This window comes from Lynx canadensis, chromosome D1 (genome assembly GCF_007474595.2).
Source record: "Lynx canadensis isolate LIC74 chromosome D1, mLynCan4.pri.v2, whole genome shotgun sequence".
NCBI classification, from domain to species: domain Eukaryota; kingdom Metazoa; phylum Chordata; class Mammalia; order Carnivora; family Felidae; genus Lynx; species Lynx canadensis.
In genome coordinates, this window is record NC_044312.2 from 30,750,549 (window position 1) to 30,771,716 (window position 21,168).

At 36.4% G+C, this 21,168-nt stretch overlaps 1 protein-coding gene across 3 annotated transcripts in view; it reads right to left on the reverse strand.

Annotated features, from left to right (window-relative positions):
- NCAPD3 (non-SMC condensin II complex subunit D3) overlaps positions 1–21,168 on the reverse strand; it is a 62,801-nt gene that overhangs the window by 24,375 nt on the left and 17,258 nt on the right. For all 3 annotated transcript variants that reach the window (XM_030331632.2, XM_030331633.1, XM_032595039.1), the window contains exons 10-19: positions 19,989–20,114; positions 19,605–19,857; positions 17,774–17,830; positions 17,428–17,517; positions 11,668–11,741; positions 10,744–10,878; positions 9,222–9,442; positions 1,952–2,143; positions 1,532–1,629; positions 1,322–1,437 (exon numbers count right to left, since the gene is read on the reverse strand). In XM_030331632.2, the coding sequence (XP_030187492.1) occupies positions 1,322–1,437; positions 1,532–1,629; positions 1,952–2,143; positions 9,222–9,442; positions 10,744–10,878; positions 11,668–11,741; positions 17,428–17,517; positions 17,774–17,830; positions 19,605–19,857; positions 19,989–20,114 (1,362 nt within the window). The remainder of the gene's footprint in view (positions 1–1,321; positions 1,438–1,531; positions 1,630–1,951; positions 2,144–9,221; positions 9,443–10,743; positions 10,879–11,667; positions 11,742–17,427; positions 17,518–17,773; positions 17,831–19,604; positions 19,858–19,988; positions 20,115–21,168) is intronic.

Genomic DNA, 21,168 nt, shown 5'->3' on the forward strand with positions numbered 1-21,168 from the left:
ACTGGGAAGACAATCAGAGGCCTTAGTTCTAGGCATGGCTCTGCCATTAATCAGATGTGTGCCACTGAGAAATGCGGGATGACTGTTTCATAATCTGCCATATAAATTTCTCCCCAGTTTTCCTATATCATTCTTTCTTTGTGACCACCTTTTTGCTTTGTTTTGACCTGTTTTCTGCTATTCAAATATGCTCCCTACTTAGGTAATGCTCCTTATTTAAAAATTTTTCTTGGATCAAGAGATAAACGGCTAGAAAAATCAAACAAAACAAGCATCCCTTTCATCAGATGAGCCAAAAGGTACATGCCAGGAAAACACCAGACACCATTTACATGGAAAGAGCTGGGCATTTTTAGGTAAGTACATTTTAACCTGTTTTAAGTCCTAAGCAAAAAAAAGTTATAATATACTTTCTTATTATATCTGTTCCTACAAATAGAAGATGTAACTTATCAAGGAAGGACTCTCTTTAAGGAACTTATATAAGAAAAGGAAGCAAAGGAATGTAGCTGGGTAGCTCAGATGAAGCAAAGGTATTTTTATTCTGGGAAACTTAAATATATTCCAGCGATTATTTAAATTAACCTTTGACTTCTAAAATCATCATTTATCACCCGAGCCCTAAAATTTTTCATTATGATTAGCTTTGTCTAGGAGTCTATTTCATGATAAAAATAGAATACATGGCAGTAAAATAATTTATTATTAAAACTGATATGGATACCTTTTTAGGGAGTCAAAGTAATGCTCTGTCTCACACAAAACCCTTTGTGTGTATGCATCTGTAGAGAACATCAGTTGTAGGCTCCGATAAAGCAAGAGGTGTTAGAGTAACTTAGCCTTCTAGTAACAGGACAGGTATTTTCCAGGAGAATGACCTATCAAATGATCAGAAATCTTCTGATCTGGAGGGAACGCCCTGCCTAGGTGGAGAATCATTGGTTAAGCTTCTTGGATGAGGTAGAAGTGAAGGAGGAGGAGATACAAAGCTATCGTAAGCATCCAGGCTACAACTTGTTAAAAAATAGCTGTGCAGTTTTCATTAGAAAATATATGCCCAGAATGTGTGCCTTCCTAGAAGGCACTTGTACCCAGAACCAAGGTGGTGACTTCCTGAGGGAACCGTGTGTCATGAGTAGCCAAGATCTTCTCAGAGAATGTCAACTGCTTGTCACATAAATGTTTCCTTGTAGTATCAGCTGCTGGGGACTACCCATTTCTTATAGGTTCTCCACCGAGAACACTCCTCAAACTTCACAACAGAGTAACATGTCCAAGTACAGATAAACAACAAACATATCCAGGAGAATTCCTAGTGTACCTGTTCCTCCATTGGTGTCTCTGCAGATGCTCTACAGAGTCTTTGCAAAGTATCAACAGCTGAGCTGATCAACTCTAGAGACCACTGGAATCCATTCAGCTTACACTTGACCACATCTAAAAAGAAATTAAAACCCTCAAAATTTAACTGCTTAAAATATATTTAAAGTGAGAGGCAAAGCTTTTTCAAGATTCCCCAATACACACTCACCAGTCACCTTGTCCCGCATGCTCTTAGGAAGATGCTTTGCGATATGCCCAATAACACATAAAATATGTCCTAAGGTGTTTGGATTGGGATTCTGTTGACTAGGAAAAGGGCATAAGGAATATCAACATACAAAAAAACACTGCCACCAACAAAATACTCTCTGGATTGTTAACACTGGAGGAATGTAAGGAAGCATGGTTTAGGAGTCAAGTTGTAGGAGCATTAAGGCACTTAATTTACTTGGACAAAGGGTAAAACTGAAAGCTTAAAACTGATTCTTATTTTTCATGTTTGTTTTTATGCCAGAATTTAAAGACCTGCGTATACAAACAGTTAGGAAACGCCCACTTCCTTAAGGCATGAGCTTTGTTTCCAAGAATCTTTAGTGTCTATCAACAACTATATTACAAGCATGCAAACCTGCTGATTTTCTCCCAGGACTCTATTATTTTGGTATAGTCCAGCTTGGGTGATGAGCAAGCAATCTTGGAAAGCAGCATCCAGGCTGGTGCAGAATGTTCTGTGCCAGTGTAGGATATCACATTGTTTATAAAACTGGATGAGAATTTCTCTTTCTTGGACCAGATATGAAAAGCCTTATTTAAATAGCGGCTGGAAAAAAGATGGGAAAGCAGAATTGTAACTGTAAATATACAAAACTGTTCAGAACAGCCCTCAGTGAAAGGTTATCAACTTCTGCTGCTCCAGGACTCCCCTGGCACATGGAAGTCAATGCAGAAGTTCCTGGCCAGTGACATATTTGATAACAAATCAGGTATCTTTAAAATTTTTATTACACAGAATAAGATACATTTATTTCTCCCCTTCTAAAGTATTTCTTTTTAAAGCAAAGAATAAAATTTCGTAATTCACTTGAGACCCTTCTTATCCTCATTCCCTCCCAAATTTCTATACAAACATTAAGGGATAGGTTACCAATAACAAATACATCCACAGTTTATAGGGTTTTAGTGACAAAAAAAAATGTAGACACTGTTGTTTTTTGAATGGAAGGAATGGATAGAAATGGCACCCTAGCATTTAAATATGGTGATATTAAACAAGCTAAACTTTGCCATGACCCACCAATACCATTCAGAAATACATATTTCAAACACTTTAAAAGTAAAACAAAACAAAAAAAATACTTCTGGTATATTAAAGTGCTTGTGTTATGTCACTTGTTGTTTTAAGTAATTTATTTGACTTCCTCCCACAGCACTGGATGAGAAAACATTACCCATGGCACAAATGCAGTGTTATATATCTAAGTAAAGTGAAAAATACACTTCTTCCCACAATTAATTTTCCTTAGACTGCTAGGAACACACATGTGATCACACATGCGCGCGCACACACGCTCACACACACCCCAAGACTTTCTCATTAAATGAAAAAAAGAAAAAAAGGAATTCTAAAAGCATCAGAAGGCAACTGTAACAAAATAAACACATCTATATACAATAAGCATGCCCATACAAATTGTTTTAATAAATTATCTATTGTTAAAAAATCTGTCTATAAACATCTAGAGTTTTACTGCAGGTAACTCATAACTCATATATGATTATGGTCCAAAAACAACACATGGAATCAGTAAATATTTTAAAATTTATTTAAAAGAATCACACAAAATATTAAGTAATGTTTACTATAAGACATGAATAGAATGGGGAAAAATTCTCTGAACTTCCAGTTGAAACCTCAAATTTGGCTCTTAGGACAACTCACACCCTTCCACATGAGTTCAACAGTTTCCAAAGCCTCCCTCATTTAGCTTACCCCTCAATTAGCCCCATTGTTGATCATAAGCCACTCCCTACCAAGTCAGAATGTTTTCAATAGAGAGCAACCTGTGTCTTTTGTACAGCACCACTGACCTCTATCCTAGTATCAAAATCAATCCACTATCTTTAGTCTCCATTTTCCATCACCTCTACTAGACATTATTGACCATTCTCTCTGCCCTTGTACTCTGGTCTACTTATTGGATCTCTGTTCTTTTCCCTTCACTAATTCCTTTTTTCAAATCACTCTTATGGCTGATTTTGAAAAGTTCTATTCTTAGTCCTCTTCTCTTATCTACAACTGAACGCTGGGTGATCTCATCCATTACCAAAAGCTCTCCACTCAGACATGTCAAAGCATTGCAAGCACACATTTAAATTGGGCTCCATCTCCTGCCTCTGCTTTCCATACCTCAGTCAACAGTAATCCCATTGACCAGTTATTTCGGATAGCCTCATGGAGCCTTCAGGCCTCTAAACCTTTGCACTGTTATTTTCTGTCTGGAAACTCTATTATGGCTGCCTGGTTAATTTCTATTTATTCCACTTCTGGGAATAATTCACCTCTTGCCACCATTAATAGCTAAAACAAGGAAAAAGATTAACAAACAAAAACAAAGACAAAAAACTACCAAACTGCTCTATGCCCTCCCTCTTTCCTCCTAAAAGTCTACCCAAACTGTGAATTTATTTTGTCTCTTTCCACTAGACTGTGAGCAACCTGAGTAGAGGAAGTACACTGATCTCTTTCAACCCTCAAATCAAACCTTTACCACCTCTGTACTTCCCCTTGTTAAACATTTTTAAATATACCCCATTCTCTTCATGCCCACTGCCTTATCCTTGATGCAGGCCCTCATCACCTTTAACTTAAATCACTTCAGTGGTAGCCTGTTTTCTTAGATTCTAGTCAGCTCCTGGTCACCCAACATAAGCACCTTTGCTACCCTTCCTGTGAAACTGAATAGAGGAAACCTCATTGGCAGTGGAGCTGGGAGGCCAGCATGGCAAGCTCTCATGCCTACCACTGGTCATCAACTACAAACCCAACAGGAAGGGATAGGACTCCCATACCCAAGAGGAACAAACAAGCTGCCCTTTACTACTCCAGCAAGAGGAAGGATTTCTTCTTGCCCAGCAACAGCCCAGCCAATGAGAGTCTGTCACAACTCTGCCATTGAGAAACCATCGCCACCTTGAACTCTCACTTTCTTTCAATGGACTTTTCTTCAAAGCAGCCCCTCCCAACTTTCTCTTTTTTAAGAAGAACAGTTCTTTCCTTTGATTTCCAGATTTTCTTGTGGTTTGTCACAGTGTGCTTGTTTCCAATTGCAATTCTGTGCTACTTCCATATAAACCCATTTTGCTGGTAAAATAACTGGGTGTTTTATTTTCAAGATTAACACTTATAAAACCCTGTATTACCCATCCACTTCATATTCACCAGCAGCCTCCCCCTGCCCACTCTGTTTTCTCTAAAGTCAAACTTCTCAGAATGCTATGTTACAACTCTGCAGTATCTGGGCTCTGCTTAACTTCTCCAGTTTCATTTTATATCCAGCCAGCCCCATTTCTCCAGCAGTGAAATCCTCTGGCTCCTGAACAGTGCACACTGTTTATGCTTCTATGGCTTTGCACCAGCTGTTTCTTTTACATGGACATACCCTTTTGCCCCCTTATGAAACTTCAAGATTCAAATTCAAAATTCATCTGTTCTGTGAAGTCTCTTTTCCTGAACATTCGCTGATGTTTCTAGTTACTTTCTGTTTATCAAAGAACAAGTCACAAATTTTGTTTACAAATGTTTATAGAACTCTATTCTGCTAGCCCTCACATTTCTTAATACTCCTTTTTGAAAAATTCATTCCCAAGTTCAGTGGCTCTCATACTTTTTCATTTATGGGTGCTTTTTTTTTCTTTTTCTGGGCACTTTTGAACTCAAAACCTACAGACCACCTTGAAGAGCTTTGGTTTTGTGGTCCATCATATCTATCAATATTTGTTGTGCCAAAATTAAAACTGAGAAATTTAAAAATATTTATCTATTAATCTAAAAATAATAATAAGCCAATTACATGTTAACATAGATGCACTGCTTTACAAAAAAAAGTTAACAATCTTTCTCAAAACAAAATAAACTTAGTGAAAAGAGTGTCATTGCTCTATACTTTCGTAAATCTATTTAAAGTCTGGCTTAAATAGAAGACAGGTGGATTACTGTAACTGCTTCTGCATTCAATTTGCTTCAATATCATCATACGGTTCTGGAAAACTGTACTGTACTTCTGTGAAAGAATAAAAGTGAAAAATGGCATATATCACCTTAATATTATGATCAAAACAGTCTGAGCTCATGAATCCATCCATTACACTTTGAGAATTTGTACCATAGCTCATTTTCTATAATGGCTATTCCAAAACTTCTTTACACTTAAGACCCTAATTCTATACTCTCCTTCCTAACTTTGGGCAAATATTTTTTTTTCTTTGTGTTAAAATAGATAATAGAGTTTTTACCATTTTAACCATTTTCAGGTGTACAGTTCAGTGGTGTTAAGCACATTCACACTGTTGTGCAATTATCCATCTCCAGAACTCTGTTATCACCTCATACTGAAACTCTGTACCCATTTAACAGTAACTCCCCATTGCCTTCTCCACAGCCCCTGATAAGCACCTTTCTACTTTTTGTCTTTAAGCATTTGACTATTCTATATATCTCAAATAAGTGGAATCATCATTAATTGTCCTTTTGTATCAGGCCCATTTCACTCAGCATGTTTTAAAGGTTCATCCATAGTGTAGCATGCATCAGCATTGTTACTTTTTTAGGCTGAAAAATATCCTGTTGTATGCATATACCACATTTTGTTTGTCCTTTCACTCATCCATGGACAGCTGGGGTATTTCCACCTTTCTGGCTACTGTGTACAATGCTCTGACACTACTGTACTGAGTAAATATTCTATTACTGTACTGAGAAGAGAAGGTGAAGAAGCTCTAGAGTTCATATGATTTCCTCCTTTGTACTTTTCTTCTTGTATTTTTTTTTTCAATGTTTATTTTTGAGAGAGGGACAGAGTGCAAGTGGGGGAGGGGCAGAGAGAGGGACACAGAATCTGAAGCAGGCTCCAGGCTCCTAGCTGTCAGCTCAGAGCCCGATGTGGGGCTCTGACTCACAAACTGTGGGATCATGACCTGAACTGAGTTGGACACTCAACTGACTGAGCTACCCAGGTGCTCCCCTTCCTGTATTTTTTTGTTTCCTTTTATTTCTGAAGTTCTCTCCTTCTACCTTATAAAGTGAGTCCTTTCATATAATATTGTTCTTTTTCAGAAACTCCACTAAGTATTCCTTTCATTCATCCTCAGTATTTTCTATCTCCCCCTTTCCTTCTGACTTCAAATATATATAAGCACATTCCCTTATGTGAAAATAAAAAACAAGGCCTGTGAAGGAAACTATGGCACATCTTAATTGCAGTAAGCTAAAGACCTAAACATAAAAGGAAGAAAGAAAAAAAAACAAACTTCTAGATTATATGGGAGAATATATGACCCTGAGGTAGGAAAAGAACTTCTCTAAAAAATATATTAACCATAAGGAAAACCACTGACAAAATGAACTCATCAAAAGATACCATCAGGAGAGTAAAAAGGCAAATCATGAGGTAGAAAAGGACATTTGCAATACATATAACAATGGCTTGTCTACAGAATATATAGTGAACACTTTCAGATGAACAAGCAAAAGAGTGACAGTCTAAAAGGAAGGCCAGTGGGGCACCTGGGTGGCTCAGTCAGTTAAGCGTCTGACTTCAGCTCAGGTCATGGTCTCACAGTCCGTGAGTTCGAGCCCCATGTCAGGCTCTGTGCTGCCAGCTCAGAGCCTGGAGCCTGCTTCGGATTCTGTGTCTCCCTCTCTCTCTGCCCCTCCCCTGCTCATGCTCTGTCTCAAAAATAAATAAAAACATTAAAAAAATAAAAATAAAAAAATAAAAGGAAGGCTAGAGACCTGAGTAGGTAATTCATAAATGTGAACATTATAAATCCCACACCTACTGGAATGCAATGTAAATTGGTATGACCCCTCTGGAAAACTTTCTCGCAGTATCCATTAGAGGTGCCTAAAAATGTACTTAACAACACTGTTCCTGGGTATATACCCAACAGAAATGCATGTACCTGTGTATCAACAGATGTGTACAGGAATATCCATAGCAGCATTATATATAATATTTTAAAAATTGAAACAACTCAATTATCTATCAACAGAATGGATAATTATGTTTTATTCATAAAATCATACACACACACACACACAAAACTGCAATGAAAGTGAATATGCTATAGCTACACACGATAACGTGAATGAGCCTTCTATTGCTTTGAGTATTAGGAGTCAGATACACAAAGAATATATACCACATAATTCCATTTATATAAAGTCGTAGAACAGAGGAAACTAATCACAGCAGTGGTTACCTTTGACAAGGGAAGGACAGTGATGGGAAGGAGTGTGAGGGTATTACTTGGGCTTAGCAATGTTCTATTTCTTGACCTGGGAGGTAGTTACATGGGTATATTTTCTTTTTTATACTTACTGACCTATGTACTGACCTACTATACTTTTCTATGCATGTTATATTCCAGTATAAAAGTTTTATAAAAATAAAAATAAATGAAATAAACCTCCCAACAGCATCTCATGAGCTATATATATAGTAGGCCTCTCCTGCTTTTTTGTGAAGAATGGCTACTACTTTTTATGCTGAATTTTAATATGTTGTGGTTGCTTACTGAGATGTCCCTAAGAAAATCAAAAAAGTAAGTGATTCTATTGCTAAATTCTCCTCTTTTCTAAGAATTTCAGCCAAGCATATAGCTGGTACTGAGAAAATATTTAATGAATGAATATGCTTTCAGTCATAGTGTTTTAATACAAAAAGGGACCTGAAGAGATCATGTAATCCAACTGGCTGCTCTTACAAATGGGAAAACCAACGTTCAGAGAGATTAGGTGATTTTTGCCAGGACCACAGAACAGTATTGTATGATCAAAAAAATCTATTATGTTTCTATTGTATGATAATTCCTCCATAACTACATGTAAATAAATAGGAAAGTGTTTCCTACATGATAAAAAAAAAGGAAAAAAATAGTCAAACTGATTGTAAGATTACTGCAATATAGATTAAAATACACCGTTATAGGTGCTAACTCCTCATTACAGTGTTCACTGTATAGTGTACACTCGGCAAATGTTATCTAATGGGAAAGAATACTGCAGTGGTATTAAGTCAACTAATCCAATAAAATGTCAGAAGTTTAATTTCTAAGAACTAAGAAGTCATCTTTCATAAAAACTAGTATTATGGAAAGTTAATATTAATACATCATATCCATCAGTGCTTTCTGCTATATATTAAGACATCAATTAAAACTAAAATCACTCAGAGAAAAGCAAAGGAGGAGATCAAAGGCTTCACAGAAAATTGTCATCATGAAAATGCTAGATTTGAATTGGGTCAAAAAAAAAAAAAAAAAGACCAAAATTGAGTCTTCACATATATTAAGTAATTTGGAAAGCTGATTTTCCAAGATCAATACAGAAATATTTTTTAAAAAATGTTTATTTTTTTATTTTGAGAGAGGGTCAGAGAGCGTGCACATGTGCAAGAGGAGGAAGGGCAGACAGAGGGAGAGAATCCTAAGCAGGCTCTGCACTGTCAGCACAGAATCCTATGCAGGGCTCAATCCCATGACCATGAGATCATGACCTGAGCCAAAATTAAGAGTCATATACTAAACTCACTGAGCCACCCAGGTACCCCTAATACAGAAATTTTAATAACAACTTTTATGGCTTTCTATAAGGAAAACAAATCACACAATTAACATACCTCAGTTCCTGGTTTTCTGTACTAAGGAGAGTAAGAAGTGCCCAAGCCAGTACCTGGCTGTTGTCTCCAGTATGGAATTTATTATAATGCTTAATGTTCTGCAACAGGAGCTGGTCAAGGCATTCCAGAGCCTTTTCCTGCACAGTGCTCTCACAGTCCATCACAGCTGGAATGATCCCTGTTAGCCAGGCTTTCTGTATCTGGACACATCCAGGCTGGGCCTTAGGAATTAAACATCATGAAATCATAAAGAAGTCTGATGCTAGCAGAAATCTAAACATGTATCAGTGAGGCTGTGGTCAATGTTTTGAGACTTGTGTGTGGTCACACACACAAGTACAAATAAACAAGTGAAAAAAAAAATCAACACTTGAAATATATATTAAAACAAAGTTCAATCTCCAGTTACTGTATATCAGTGAATACTGAAATTTTAAACTTAGACAGTCATTACTGTATTATTACAGTAAATCAGCACTTTTTGGTAATTAAATTATTTTTTTTAATATTTATTTATTTTTGAGAGAGACAGAGTGAGTGAGCAAGAGCCAGGGAGGGGCAGAGAGGAAAGGAGACACAGAATCCGAAGCAGGCTCCAGGCTCCGAGCTGTTAGCACAGAGCCGGACGCAGGGCTCAAACTCATTAATGGTGAGACCATGACCCGAGCCAAAGTCAGACGCTGAACCAACTGAGCCACCCAGGTGCCCTGATAATTTAAGATCAAGAGCAAATAAAAAATATTTATCCCAAAGAGAAATTAAAATAGAAGCTGACAGAGGAAGTCAAAGTATGCATTGTTTAATGCTTTCTATCACAAAATAAAGAAATAAACAGGCTTTAAAAATTCTTCAAAAGCTCATTATTTGGCAGACGTAAATTATATATTGGATTAGTGGATCTGCTATTTTGACAGTATCATCTAATAGGTCTTAATGTTCAAAAATTAATCTAGGCCTCTGGCCTAACCAAATCTATTTTACCACTCATATTTCTATGTGAGATTTAAGCTGAAGTCAAGAAAAGGCTAATCACTAGCGTTCTCTAGCATGAGTCCATAATTATATTAACATGAGACATAATCATATGTAATTGAAACATACCTCTTCTCTTCCACTGTATAGTCCTTCAGTAGACCTGGTAGAATTTCCAATAGTCAATTTAATATTTTGCAAGAGGCAATTATTAGGCTGAATTATTTATTTATTTATTTATTTATTTAGTTTGTGTGTGTGTGAGAGAGAGAGAGAGAGAGAGAGAGAGAGAAAGAGAGAAAGAGAGAAAGAGAGAAAGTTACACATGTGTGAGAAGGAGGAGGGGTGAACAGGGGGCAGTGTAGAGGGAAAGGGAGAGAGAAACTTAAGCAAGCTCCACTGGGCATGGAGCCTAGACACAGGGCTCGAACTCATGATCCTGAGATCATTACCTGAGCCAAAATCAAGAATCGGGCCCTTAACCAACTGAGCCCCCCAGGTACCCTGTATGCTGAATTATTTTTAATGTTAAAAACACACTGTCTCTCACCATGAGAAGTTCAGTAAGAGACTGTAAGGCCTGCTTTCGGACAGACACTGCAGGGTCCCGACACTGGTCCTGCAGAAGCAATAGCTCTTCTTTCATACTCAAGATGTCACAGTGTTTCAAAATACTCACTAATACCTAGAAGAAGCATATGTAACATGAATTATGTATAGAAAAAAGACTTATGTATAGAAAAAAGACACACTGTAGACAAAAATAAGACTTAAGTCTGTGGTTCTTAACATTTCTGAGGTACAGATCCATCCCTCCACCCAGTAACATCCCACCTTTTCAGAATCTGATGAAAACTCAGGCCTCTCTCTCTCTCTGACATACATTTATATAAACAAGTATTTACAAACCATTTTGGGGGTTACATGCACCCTATTAAAATTCATTCATGGTCCTCAGATTAAAAATCCCTATTCTAAAATGAGAAATTAAGAATATAAATATGTAATTCTTCAAAAAAATTTTGTATTAAAAAAAATTTTTTAATGTTTATTTTTGAGAGAGAGAGAGAGAGAGAGACAGAGCACAAGTGCGGGAGGGCCATAGAGAGAGAGGGAAACACAGAATCCGAAACAGGCTCCAGGCTCTGACCTGTCAGCACAGAGCCTGTCCCAGGGCCTGAACTCACAAACCGCAAGATCACGACCTGAACCAAAGTCGGATGCTTAACCAACTGAGCCATCCAGGTGCCCCAAAATATGCAATTCTTAAAGTCAACAACCCAGCAGGAATTTTAAAAACAGATAAACCTTTTAGTTCATCTCTGTAATTTATACATACAATGGGATCAAAATGAACAAATGTTAGGTGAAAAACAAGGTAAATAATGAGCATGGCAAAATTTTTATGAAATATTTCCAGATTTTTAGTGCTTGAAAAAAGAGCACATTCAAGAATACCTAGAAAAACTCACACCTGGAGTGCAGACTTCCGGACATTGGTCTTCTCATCCCTGATTCTCTTTTTCAGCATTCCCATGACACATCTCACTGTTGAGGAAATGCCAAAGAATCATTATACAGTCTGAGAAAAACTATATTTATAGCATCTAACATCTCACCACACAGTTCTGAGAAAATACTCTAAAAAACTGACTAATTAGCTTGTTTTAAATCCTGAGAAATCTGAGTATGAAATAATGTAGAAAAAAAAAGAAAAGTCAAATAATTAGGTATTCACAATAATGCAAAGGGCACAGTATTATAATTTTAAAAAGGCACAAATTCTGAAATATTAAAAATTCAGTTTTAAATCCTGGCTCTTACATCTAAAATTCTGAATGAATTATTTGGCTCTTCTATTTTATTTAGCTACAAAAAAGGAATATCCAAATCATAATTTTTTTTTTTAAGACTAAAGATAAATAGCAGCTTTAAAACTTTTTTTTTTAAATCTTTATTTATTTTTGAGAGAGAAACAGTGTGAGCAGAGAGGAACAGAGAGAAAGGGAGACACAGAATCCGAAGCAGTCTCCAGGCTCTGAGCTGTCAGCACAGAGACCAACACGGGGCTCAAACTCACGAACCGTGAGATCATGACATACATGAGCCCAAGTTGGATGCTCAACCAACAGAGCCACCCAGGTGCCCCTAAAACTTTTTGATCACAGGCCCCTTTACACTACTAAAAAATCACTGAAGACTTCTAAGGGCTTTTTTGGTAAAAATCTCCAGTAAAGAGATTTAACAGTTCATTTTAAAAAAGGAAGATATGCCACTATGCACAGTATATTTTTAAATAAAAAATAACTATATTTCCCCTCCAAAAAAAATTTAGTGAAAATATTAGCACTGTTTTACATCTTTGCAAACTCTTTAATGTCTGGCTAAATAAAAAACATCTAGATTCTCATCTCTACTTCAAAATCATAATGCTGAAGAGTACAAGTCTTGATATTATTATGAAAAAAAATATTAACTTCAAGGACCTGCTAAAGGATATTATGATATTATTATGAAAACAATATTAATTTGAAGGATTGGCTGAGAGAAGCTAAGGGATCCCAAAGTACTTGGAGAGCCACTGATGTATAAGGAAGTATGTTACAAAACGAAATAATGGGAAATAGAAAACGTCAATGAAATCAAAAGTAGGTTCCTTGAAAAAGATATACAAAATCAACAAACTTTTAGCTAGACTAATTAAGAAAAAAAATAGAAGATTCAAACTGCTAAAATCAGGAAAGAATGAGGAAACATTACTGCTGCCATTACAGAAATAAAAAGGATTTGCAAAGAAATACTATGAAAAATTTTATGTTATATTAAGTAATCTGGATGAAATGAACAAATTTCTACAAAGATAAAAACTATGGACATTGACTCAAGAAGAAATAGTCTGAATATACCCATAACAAGTAAAGAGATTGAATTGGAAATCGAAAACCTTCTCACACATGTACAGAAGTCCAGGACCAGATGGCTTTACTGGAGAATTCTACCAAATGTTAAAACAAATATGAGCACCAATTCTTCATAAACACTTAAAAAAAACGGTAGAAAACACTTCCTACCTCATTCTATTAAGCCGGTATTACCCTGAGAGCAAAACCAGATAAATACATGTCAAGAAAAGTAAATGATAGACCAAAATCTCCTGCAAATACACACATGATATCTTCAACAAAATATCAACAAATCAAATCTAGCAAGATGCAAAAAGGATTATATACCATGCTTGGGGATTTATACCAGGAATGAAATCTTGGCTCAACATATGAAAATCAATGTAATAAAAAACCACAGCAATATAATAAAGGACAAAGACCGCATGATTTTCTCCACAGATGAGGAAAATGCATTTGTAAAACCCAACACCATTCCATAATAAAAACACTCAACAAACTCAGAAGAGAAGGAAACTCTGTCACACTGATAAAAGCCATTCTGAAAAAAACTCACAGCTAACATCACACTCAATGGTGGAAGACTGAAAGCTAAGTACAGAAGAAAGACGAGGATGTCTGCTCTCCCCAATTCTTTTCAACATTGTACAGAGGTCCTTGCCAGGGAAAGTAGGCAAGGAAAAGACAGAAAAGACATCCAGATGGAAAAGAAAGAAAAAAAACTCTGTTCACAGATGGCATGAGCTTATATACAGAAAATCCTAAGGAATCCACACACACACAATTAGAGCTAGTAACAGATTTAGCAAGGTTGCAAGACACAAGATCAAATCATCAAACATCAGTTGTAAAAACTAGCAATGAACAATTAGAAAATGAAACTAAGAAACCAAGGTAACTTATTATAACATCAAAAAGAATAAAATTTTAGGAACACGCTTAAAGAGCAAGAATTGTACAATGAAAACTGAAAAAACATCAGTGAAACAAATTAAAGAAAATCTAAATATACAGAAAGGCATCCCATGTTCATGGACAAAAGGGCTTAATATTGTTAAGATGGCAATACTCCCCAAAGTGATCTACAGATCAATCCTTACCAAAATCCAAGCTGTTTTTTTTTCCCTTTCAGAAACTGACAGGTGATCCTAAAATTCATATGGAAATATAAGAAAAACAGAATAGCCAAGTCAATCTAGAAAAACAAGAACAAGAATGCAGAGCCTACACTTCCTGATTTCAAAATTAGTATAAAGTACCAGTAATCAACACAGTGCGGTACTGCCATAAAGAAAGACAATGGAATGTCAGTGGAAGAGAACTGAAAGTACATAAGCTCATGTGTCTATGGTCAACTGATTTTTTTTTTTTTTAAACGTTTTTTATTTATTTTTGGGACAGAGCGAGACAGAGCATGAACGGGGGAGGGGCAGAGAGAGAGGGAGACACACAGAATTGGAAACAGGCTCCAGGCTCTGGGCCATCAGCCCAGAGCCCGACGCGGGGCTCGAACCCACGGACCGTGAGATCGTGACCTGGCTGAAGTCGGACGCTTAACCGACTGCGCCACCCAGGCGCCCCTATGGTCAACTGATTTTTGACAAGGGTGCCAAGAGCATTCAAAGGAGAAAAAAGTCTTTTAAACAAATGGTGCTACATCAAACTGGATATTCACATGCAAAAGATGGACCCCCACATCCCATTATATGCAAAATTTAACTAAAAATTGATCAAAGAGCAAAACATAACAGCTAAAATTACAAAACTCTGAAAAGAAAACATAAATGTAAATCTTTGTGATAAATTAGGCAGTGATTTCTTAGCTATGACACCAAAAGCACAAACCAGAAAAAAAAAAAAAAATTGGATAGCTAGATTTCATGAAGGCTAAAATGTTTCATGCCTCAAAGAACACTAACAAGAAAGTGAAAATTTAACCCTCAGAATGAGAAAAAAAAGATATTTGCAAATCATATATCTAATAAGGAATTTGGATCCAAAATATATAAAGAACCCTCTCAACTCAAAAATATAGACAAATAATCCATTTTAAAAAATGGGCAAAGAACTTCTCCAAACAAGACATATAAATGGTCAACAAACACATGAAAATTTGCTTAACATCACGAGTCATTAGGAAAATGTAAATCAAAACCACAGTGAGAGACATACTTCACATCCACTAGGATGGCTACAATAAATAGACATGACAAGTGCTGGTAAGGATGTGGAGAAATAAGATTTATTACACATGCTAGTGGGATTGAAACATGGTGTGACCACTCTGGAAAACAGTTTGGCAGTTCCTCAAAATGATAAAGGTAGAGTTAGCACATGACCCAGCAGCAGTTCCACTCCTAGGTACACACCCAAAAGGAATGAATATTTACATACAAAATTTGCACAGGAATGTTGATAGATAGCACCATCATTCATAATTGCCAAAAGATGGAAACAACCCAAGTCCATCAACTGATAAACAAACCTTGAAAATGTTATGCTAAGAAGACATCCACAAAAAAAAAAAAAACATATTGTATGCTTCCATTTATGGAATGTCAAAAACAGGCAAATTGATAGAGACAGAAAGCTAATTCGTGATTGGCAAAGGCTGGAGGAGGGGAGAATGGGGAGTAAATGCTAATGAGTACAGGGTTTCTTTTTGGCAAAGGAAATATTCTGAAAATTGATCAATTTTGTGAATACACTAAAAACCATTAAATCACAAACTTTATTTAAATGGTGTTTTATGGTATGTGAATTACATCTCAAAAACAAAACAAAAGACCCACCACAAAGAAAGCACTTAGCACTTAAGACTGGAGTCAACACATTCAACATTTTTCCAGAATAATTTTTTTTATATTTTAGAAACTCGGATAATATATAAATTGAATTACTGCTCATAATTTGAATAACACATGCTAATATCTAGCCATATAAATCCAATTCCATGCTAATCTTTCAGGCCAAAATAAATAATTATCCTCATGACACTTTACAGATTGACGTCAGTACTTATCTCACACCTTACTATTGTATATATATATAAAAATATGTAAAATCTGTATACATGTATATTTATTACTCCCATTGCTCCCCAACAGATAGAACTATGTTTTATTAAAGTCAGTATCTACAATGCCAGGCACAGATTAGAAGGGACCAAATAAATGTTAACAGAATAAATTAATCTAATTATATAATTAAACCTCTATACACATATTTTCTCACTTATCTATCTTGAAAAACCACTTCTCTTAACATTATTTTCATAGACTGACAACGCCCCTCTGTGAAAGGTGGAGAAAGTGTCAGATTCAGAAAGTGACAATTAGGGTGCTTTGCTGACTTCCATGTCTTAGTCAAGCAGCTATTTAGCAACAGAATTGATACAAGAACTCAGACTGCCTCTCCTTTCTAGTGTGTTCCCCACTATTTCATGCTATTTCATTTCACAGATGAATAAGGAGCCCAGAGAAGTAAAGTGACTTTCTCAAGACCACACAGCTAGACAGAAACAGAATCTAGGAGTAGGCTCCAGGTCTACCTACTATCTAGTCCATATTTTTTTCCCCCCCCTGAATCACATTAACACTTAAACTATCCAGATTACTCGGGGTTCAGTAAGTCAATGAAGGAGATCAGGCATCCCTCGTATTCAGAATCCTGTGCTGGAGTCCATGGGAGAGAGGACCCCCACAACCATTCCATGTAGTAAATACGGTTCATACTATTAATGAAGAGAAATTATAATCTAAATTCTAAATTGTCATTTTCAGTGGGAGCTTGGATTTACAGTTCCCTATCATATATTAAAGGTGAACTCTGGGTTGCCTTAATCAGAGTCAAGATGACATAGTGAAAAAAGTACAAGAAATTAAAAACAGGAACAAGACTGGGTAGAATAATATTCTTCATCTTTTCCCTTTTTTTTGTGATGACTTTTCTACAAACACAAATTTAATCTGTGCTGCGCTTTCTCTAGTAGCTGGTCCCTTTTTGGTCAGCAATCCCAAGAGTTCACAATTGTCTTTAATAAATAAAATATTTGCTAATATTCTCTTAAGTATTACAGAAATACTGAGGTTCAGTACGTCCTAAGTGGAACATAGCTTGTTCTTTACCTTAAGATGAAACAGAATGCAAGGATATCAATTAAAGGTATAATAAAATAAAAATTATTCCATTCTTAAGAAGAAAGAAAGATGTCCCAATTCTTCAGGATAAATTAGTCAGAAAAAAATTCTAAGTTTTTTAGACTCTACTTACAGTTGTTGAAATCCAACAGTTATTATTCATTCATCTGACAGTGATAAAATCTGACATACCCCCAGATCCATCAGTTTCACCACTGTTGTCTATATTGATCACTCCTGAGCCTCCAGAAGGGTTAAGTGTTTGCCTCTGATAGGGAAAAGCTTAAAAATAATAAATTTTAAAAAAGGCTCAGTCATTGAGGTAAGAAATTGTTATACCTCTTAATAATATAAGCCTGACATATTACACATTTAAATTACATATTACTGAAATGAATTTCAATTTCCTTGAAAAAGAAAAAAAGTTCAATATTAAAATAGGTAAATATGGAGACAGAAAAAAGCATGTCAAATACCCAGCAAGTCCTTTAAATAAAAAGACAATTATTCAATATTGGAAAATATATTGACCCATTACCTGCTGAATTTCTCAGTAAGGTACCAGGGTGGCTGTCTGCTCTTGAAACTGCAGGACCTAAAAATAAGCAGACACATAAGAGGGAAAAATGTCATAGTATCATAATCCCCAAGTAAATATTCAAAGTAATCAAAATCAAGATAATTAGGCCTAAACACAAGACAGATTCCAAACTGCTGACAATTAATAATGTTCTCCTCTGTATGCATTTGAAATGGATACTAGGCACAATACAGCCATTACCCAACAATGCAAAGTAGTGTATAGGCAGCCAACAATCTCACCTCTAAAACATGAATATCTAAAATACTTTAAAAGACCTCTCAAATGTATCAGGCTTGTCTACAGGCATACATTGTTTTATCACACTTCCCTTTATTGTGCTTCACAGAAACTACACTTAAATTGAGAGTCTGTGGTAACCATACATCATACAAGTCTATGGGTGCCATTTTTCCAACAGTATTTGCTTACTTTGTGTCTGTGCCATGTTTTGGTAATTCTCACAATATTTAAAACTTTTTCATATTTATGGTGATCTGTGATTAGTGATCTTCGACTTTACTATTATAATTGTTTTCAGGTACCATGAACCATACCCATACAACACAGCAAACTTAATACATGGTGTATGTGTTCTGACTGCAGATGTGAAAATATCAAGAGAAACAGAATCAGAAGTGGAGCTCGAAGATGTGACTGTGTTGCTGCCATCTCATGATAAAACTTGGAACAAATGAACAGCTCCTTCCTACAGACAAGCAAAGAAAGAGGTTTCTTGAGATGGGATCTACTCCTGGTGAAAGAGCTTTGACAACAAAGGATTTAGAATATCACATAAACTTAGTTGGTAAAGCAGCAGCAGGGTTTGAGAGGATGGACTCCAATTTTGGAAGAAGTTCTACTGTGGCTAAAATGCTATCAAACAGCACTACATGCTACAGACAAATCATTTGCGAAGAGTCAACTGATGAAGCAAACTTCACTGTCTTACTTTAAAAAATTGCCAAAGGGGCGCCTGGGTGGCACAGTCGGTTAAGCGTCCGACTTCAGCCAGGTCACGATCTTGCGGTCTGTGAGTTCGAGCCCCGCGTCGGGCTCTGGGCTGATGGCTCAGAGCCTGGAGCCTGTTTCCGATTCTGTGTCTCCCTCTCTCTCTGCCCCTCCCCCGTTCATGCTCTGTCTCTCTCTGTCCCAAAAATAAATAAACGTTGAAAAAAAAAAAAAATTGCCAAAGCCAACCACCCTTCAGCAACCACCAACACAGAGGCAAGACCCTCCACCAGCAAAGAGATTACAACTTGTTAAAAGCTCACATGATGGTTAGCATTTTTAGCAATAAAGGTTTTTTGGGTTTTTTTAGATTTTATTTTTAAGTAATCTCTCTACCCAATGTGGGGCTCGAACTTACAATCCCAAGATCAAGAGTCACGTGCTCTAGCAACTGAGCCAGCCAGGTGCCCTAACAATAAAGTACTTTTAAATTATGATATGTACTTTTTTAAGGCATAATGCTAGTACCACTTAATAGACAACAGTGTAGTGTAAACATAGCTTTTGTATGCACTGGGAAACCAAAAAATTCATTTGACTTGCTTTATTGCAACGTACACTTCATTGTGGGTGGCCTAAAACCAAACTCAGAGTATCTCCAAGGTATGACTATGTTTAAAAAGTTATTCACATAAAATATACTGATACAGGTTTATGAGGTTAATAGTATATCATATTGTATCTATTACTTTTGCAACAACAAAGAATGATCCCCTTACAGTCCAGTTTCTCCACAAGCACAAGTCAGGCTCCCTGTCACAACTGTCACCACACTTACTGTTAATCAGAAATTCCAGGATGCTCTCTGATGCAGTGGTAACAGACACCTCCAGGCAGTGTGCAAAACTGGACAGTGCCTTGCTGCGGACGGTTGGTGCTTTGTCTACACAACGGTCAAATATAATTTCCTGCACCAAGAACTTATGCTTTATGATCTTCTGATGCTCCAAGGAGAGAGTGTTATCTACCGCTCTTTCAGGCAGTTCCAACAGAGCTAAGACAACATCCAGAGTAAAAACCCTGTGTGGGATCTGATAAAACAAAGTCATAAAAATCTCCATCAGACAGGAATAAATACCAAAGGATTCCTTGCATATTCAGATCTGGCTGTCAGGAGGTTGCTGAGTCAGGAACCAAGATTTTATGCAGACGTATCTCCTACCTTGGAACTTCGTGAATATCTGTAAAGCCAAGCAATGAATGTAGCATATTCCCTACTGGGAAGTTTGCTGAGCAGCTGGACCAGGGACTGGGCTGCATAGGTCCGGTACTCTGATTTGTCAATCACCTGAAACATAAACAGTGAGAGGCCATTCAGCCAATATCTACCTGTAGGACAACTGAGACACATGTTGTGACATAAGTGGAAAATTAGTGAATGTAACTATTTGGTGAATCTTTAAATGTTATAGGAATTACTAACAAATTTTAGGTTTTGGACACCTTTGAAAACTAACCTATAGGAAATTGATAAGCCCTCTCCTCAGGAATGCAAATTTAGCACATAATTTCAGAGAGTTTATGGACCTCCTACAATGTACTGGGTTCAAGGTAAGAATCCTCTGTCTAAACTGCTATAGAAATTTAAGGGATAATCATAAAAATTTGAACATTGGATATTTGATGATATTAAGAAATTATTATATATTTTCTTTGGTGTGTGGTGTATTTTATGGTTATGTTTTTAAAGAGTTCTTACCCTTTAGAGACACATAAGAAATATTTAAGTTATCAATGGTTATGATAGAATTTGCTTCAAAAAAAACCCCCTAGTGTTCATACATTTTGGGGAAGTTATACCTTATAGGTGTATTAATGCCATAAAATTGTTGAATATGGGTACACATCACTCTATTCTATTTATATGTGTGAAATTTTCCAAAATAAAAAGGGTTTTTCACCCAAAATAGAATACTCTGTCATGGGAACATGTAGTGAAAATATTAAATAAAACTACTCTCAGTAACGATAACAGACTCTTCCCCAAAACAAATATATACACAAACACATGGGGCACCTGGGTGGCTCAGTTGGTTAAGTGTCTGACTCTTGGTTTCAGCTCAGGTCATGATCTCACAGTTTGTGGGTTCAAGCCCCGCATTAGGCTCTGCACTGACACCACGGAGCCCGCTTGGGATTCTCTCTCTCTCTCTCTCTCTCTCTCTCTCTCTCTCTGCCCCTCCTTTGCTTGCTTCTGTGCTCTCTCAAAATAAATAAATAAACTTAAAAAAACTTATTAAAAAAACAAACAAAAAAACCAAACACAGATATTTACCTTCACACATATATTTTTATCATTATTATTATTTTTGGAGAAATCTTTTTTTAAAATATTTATTTAT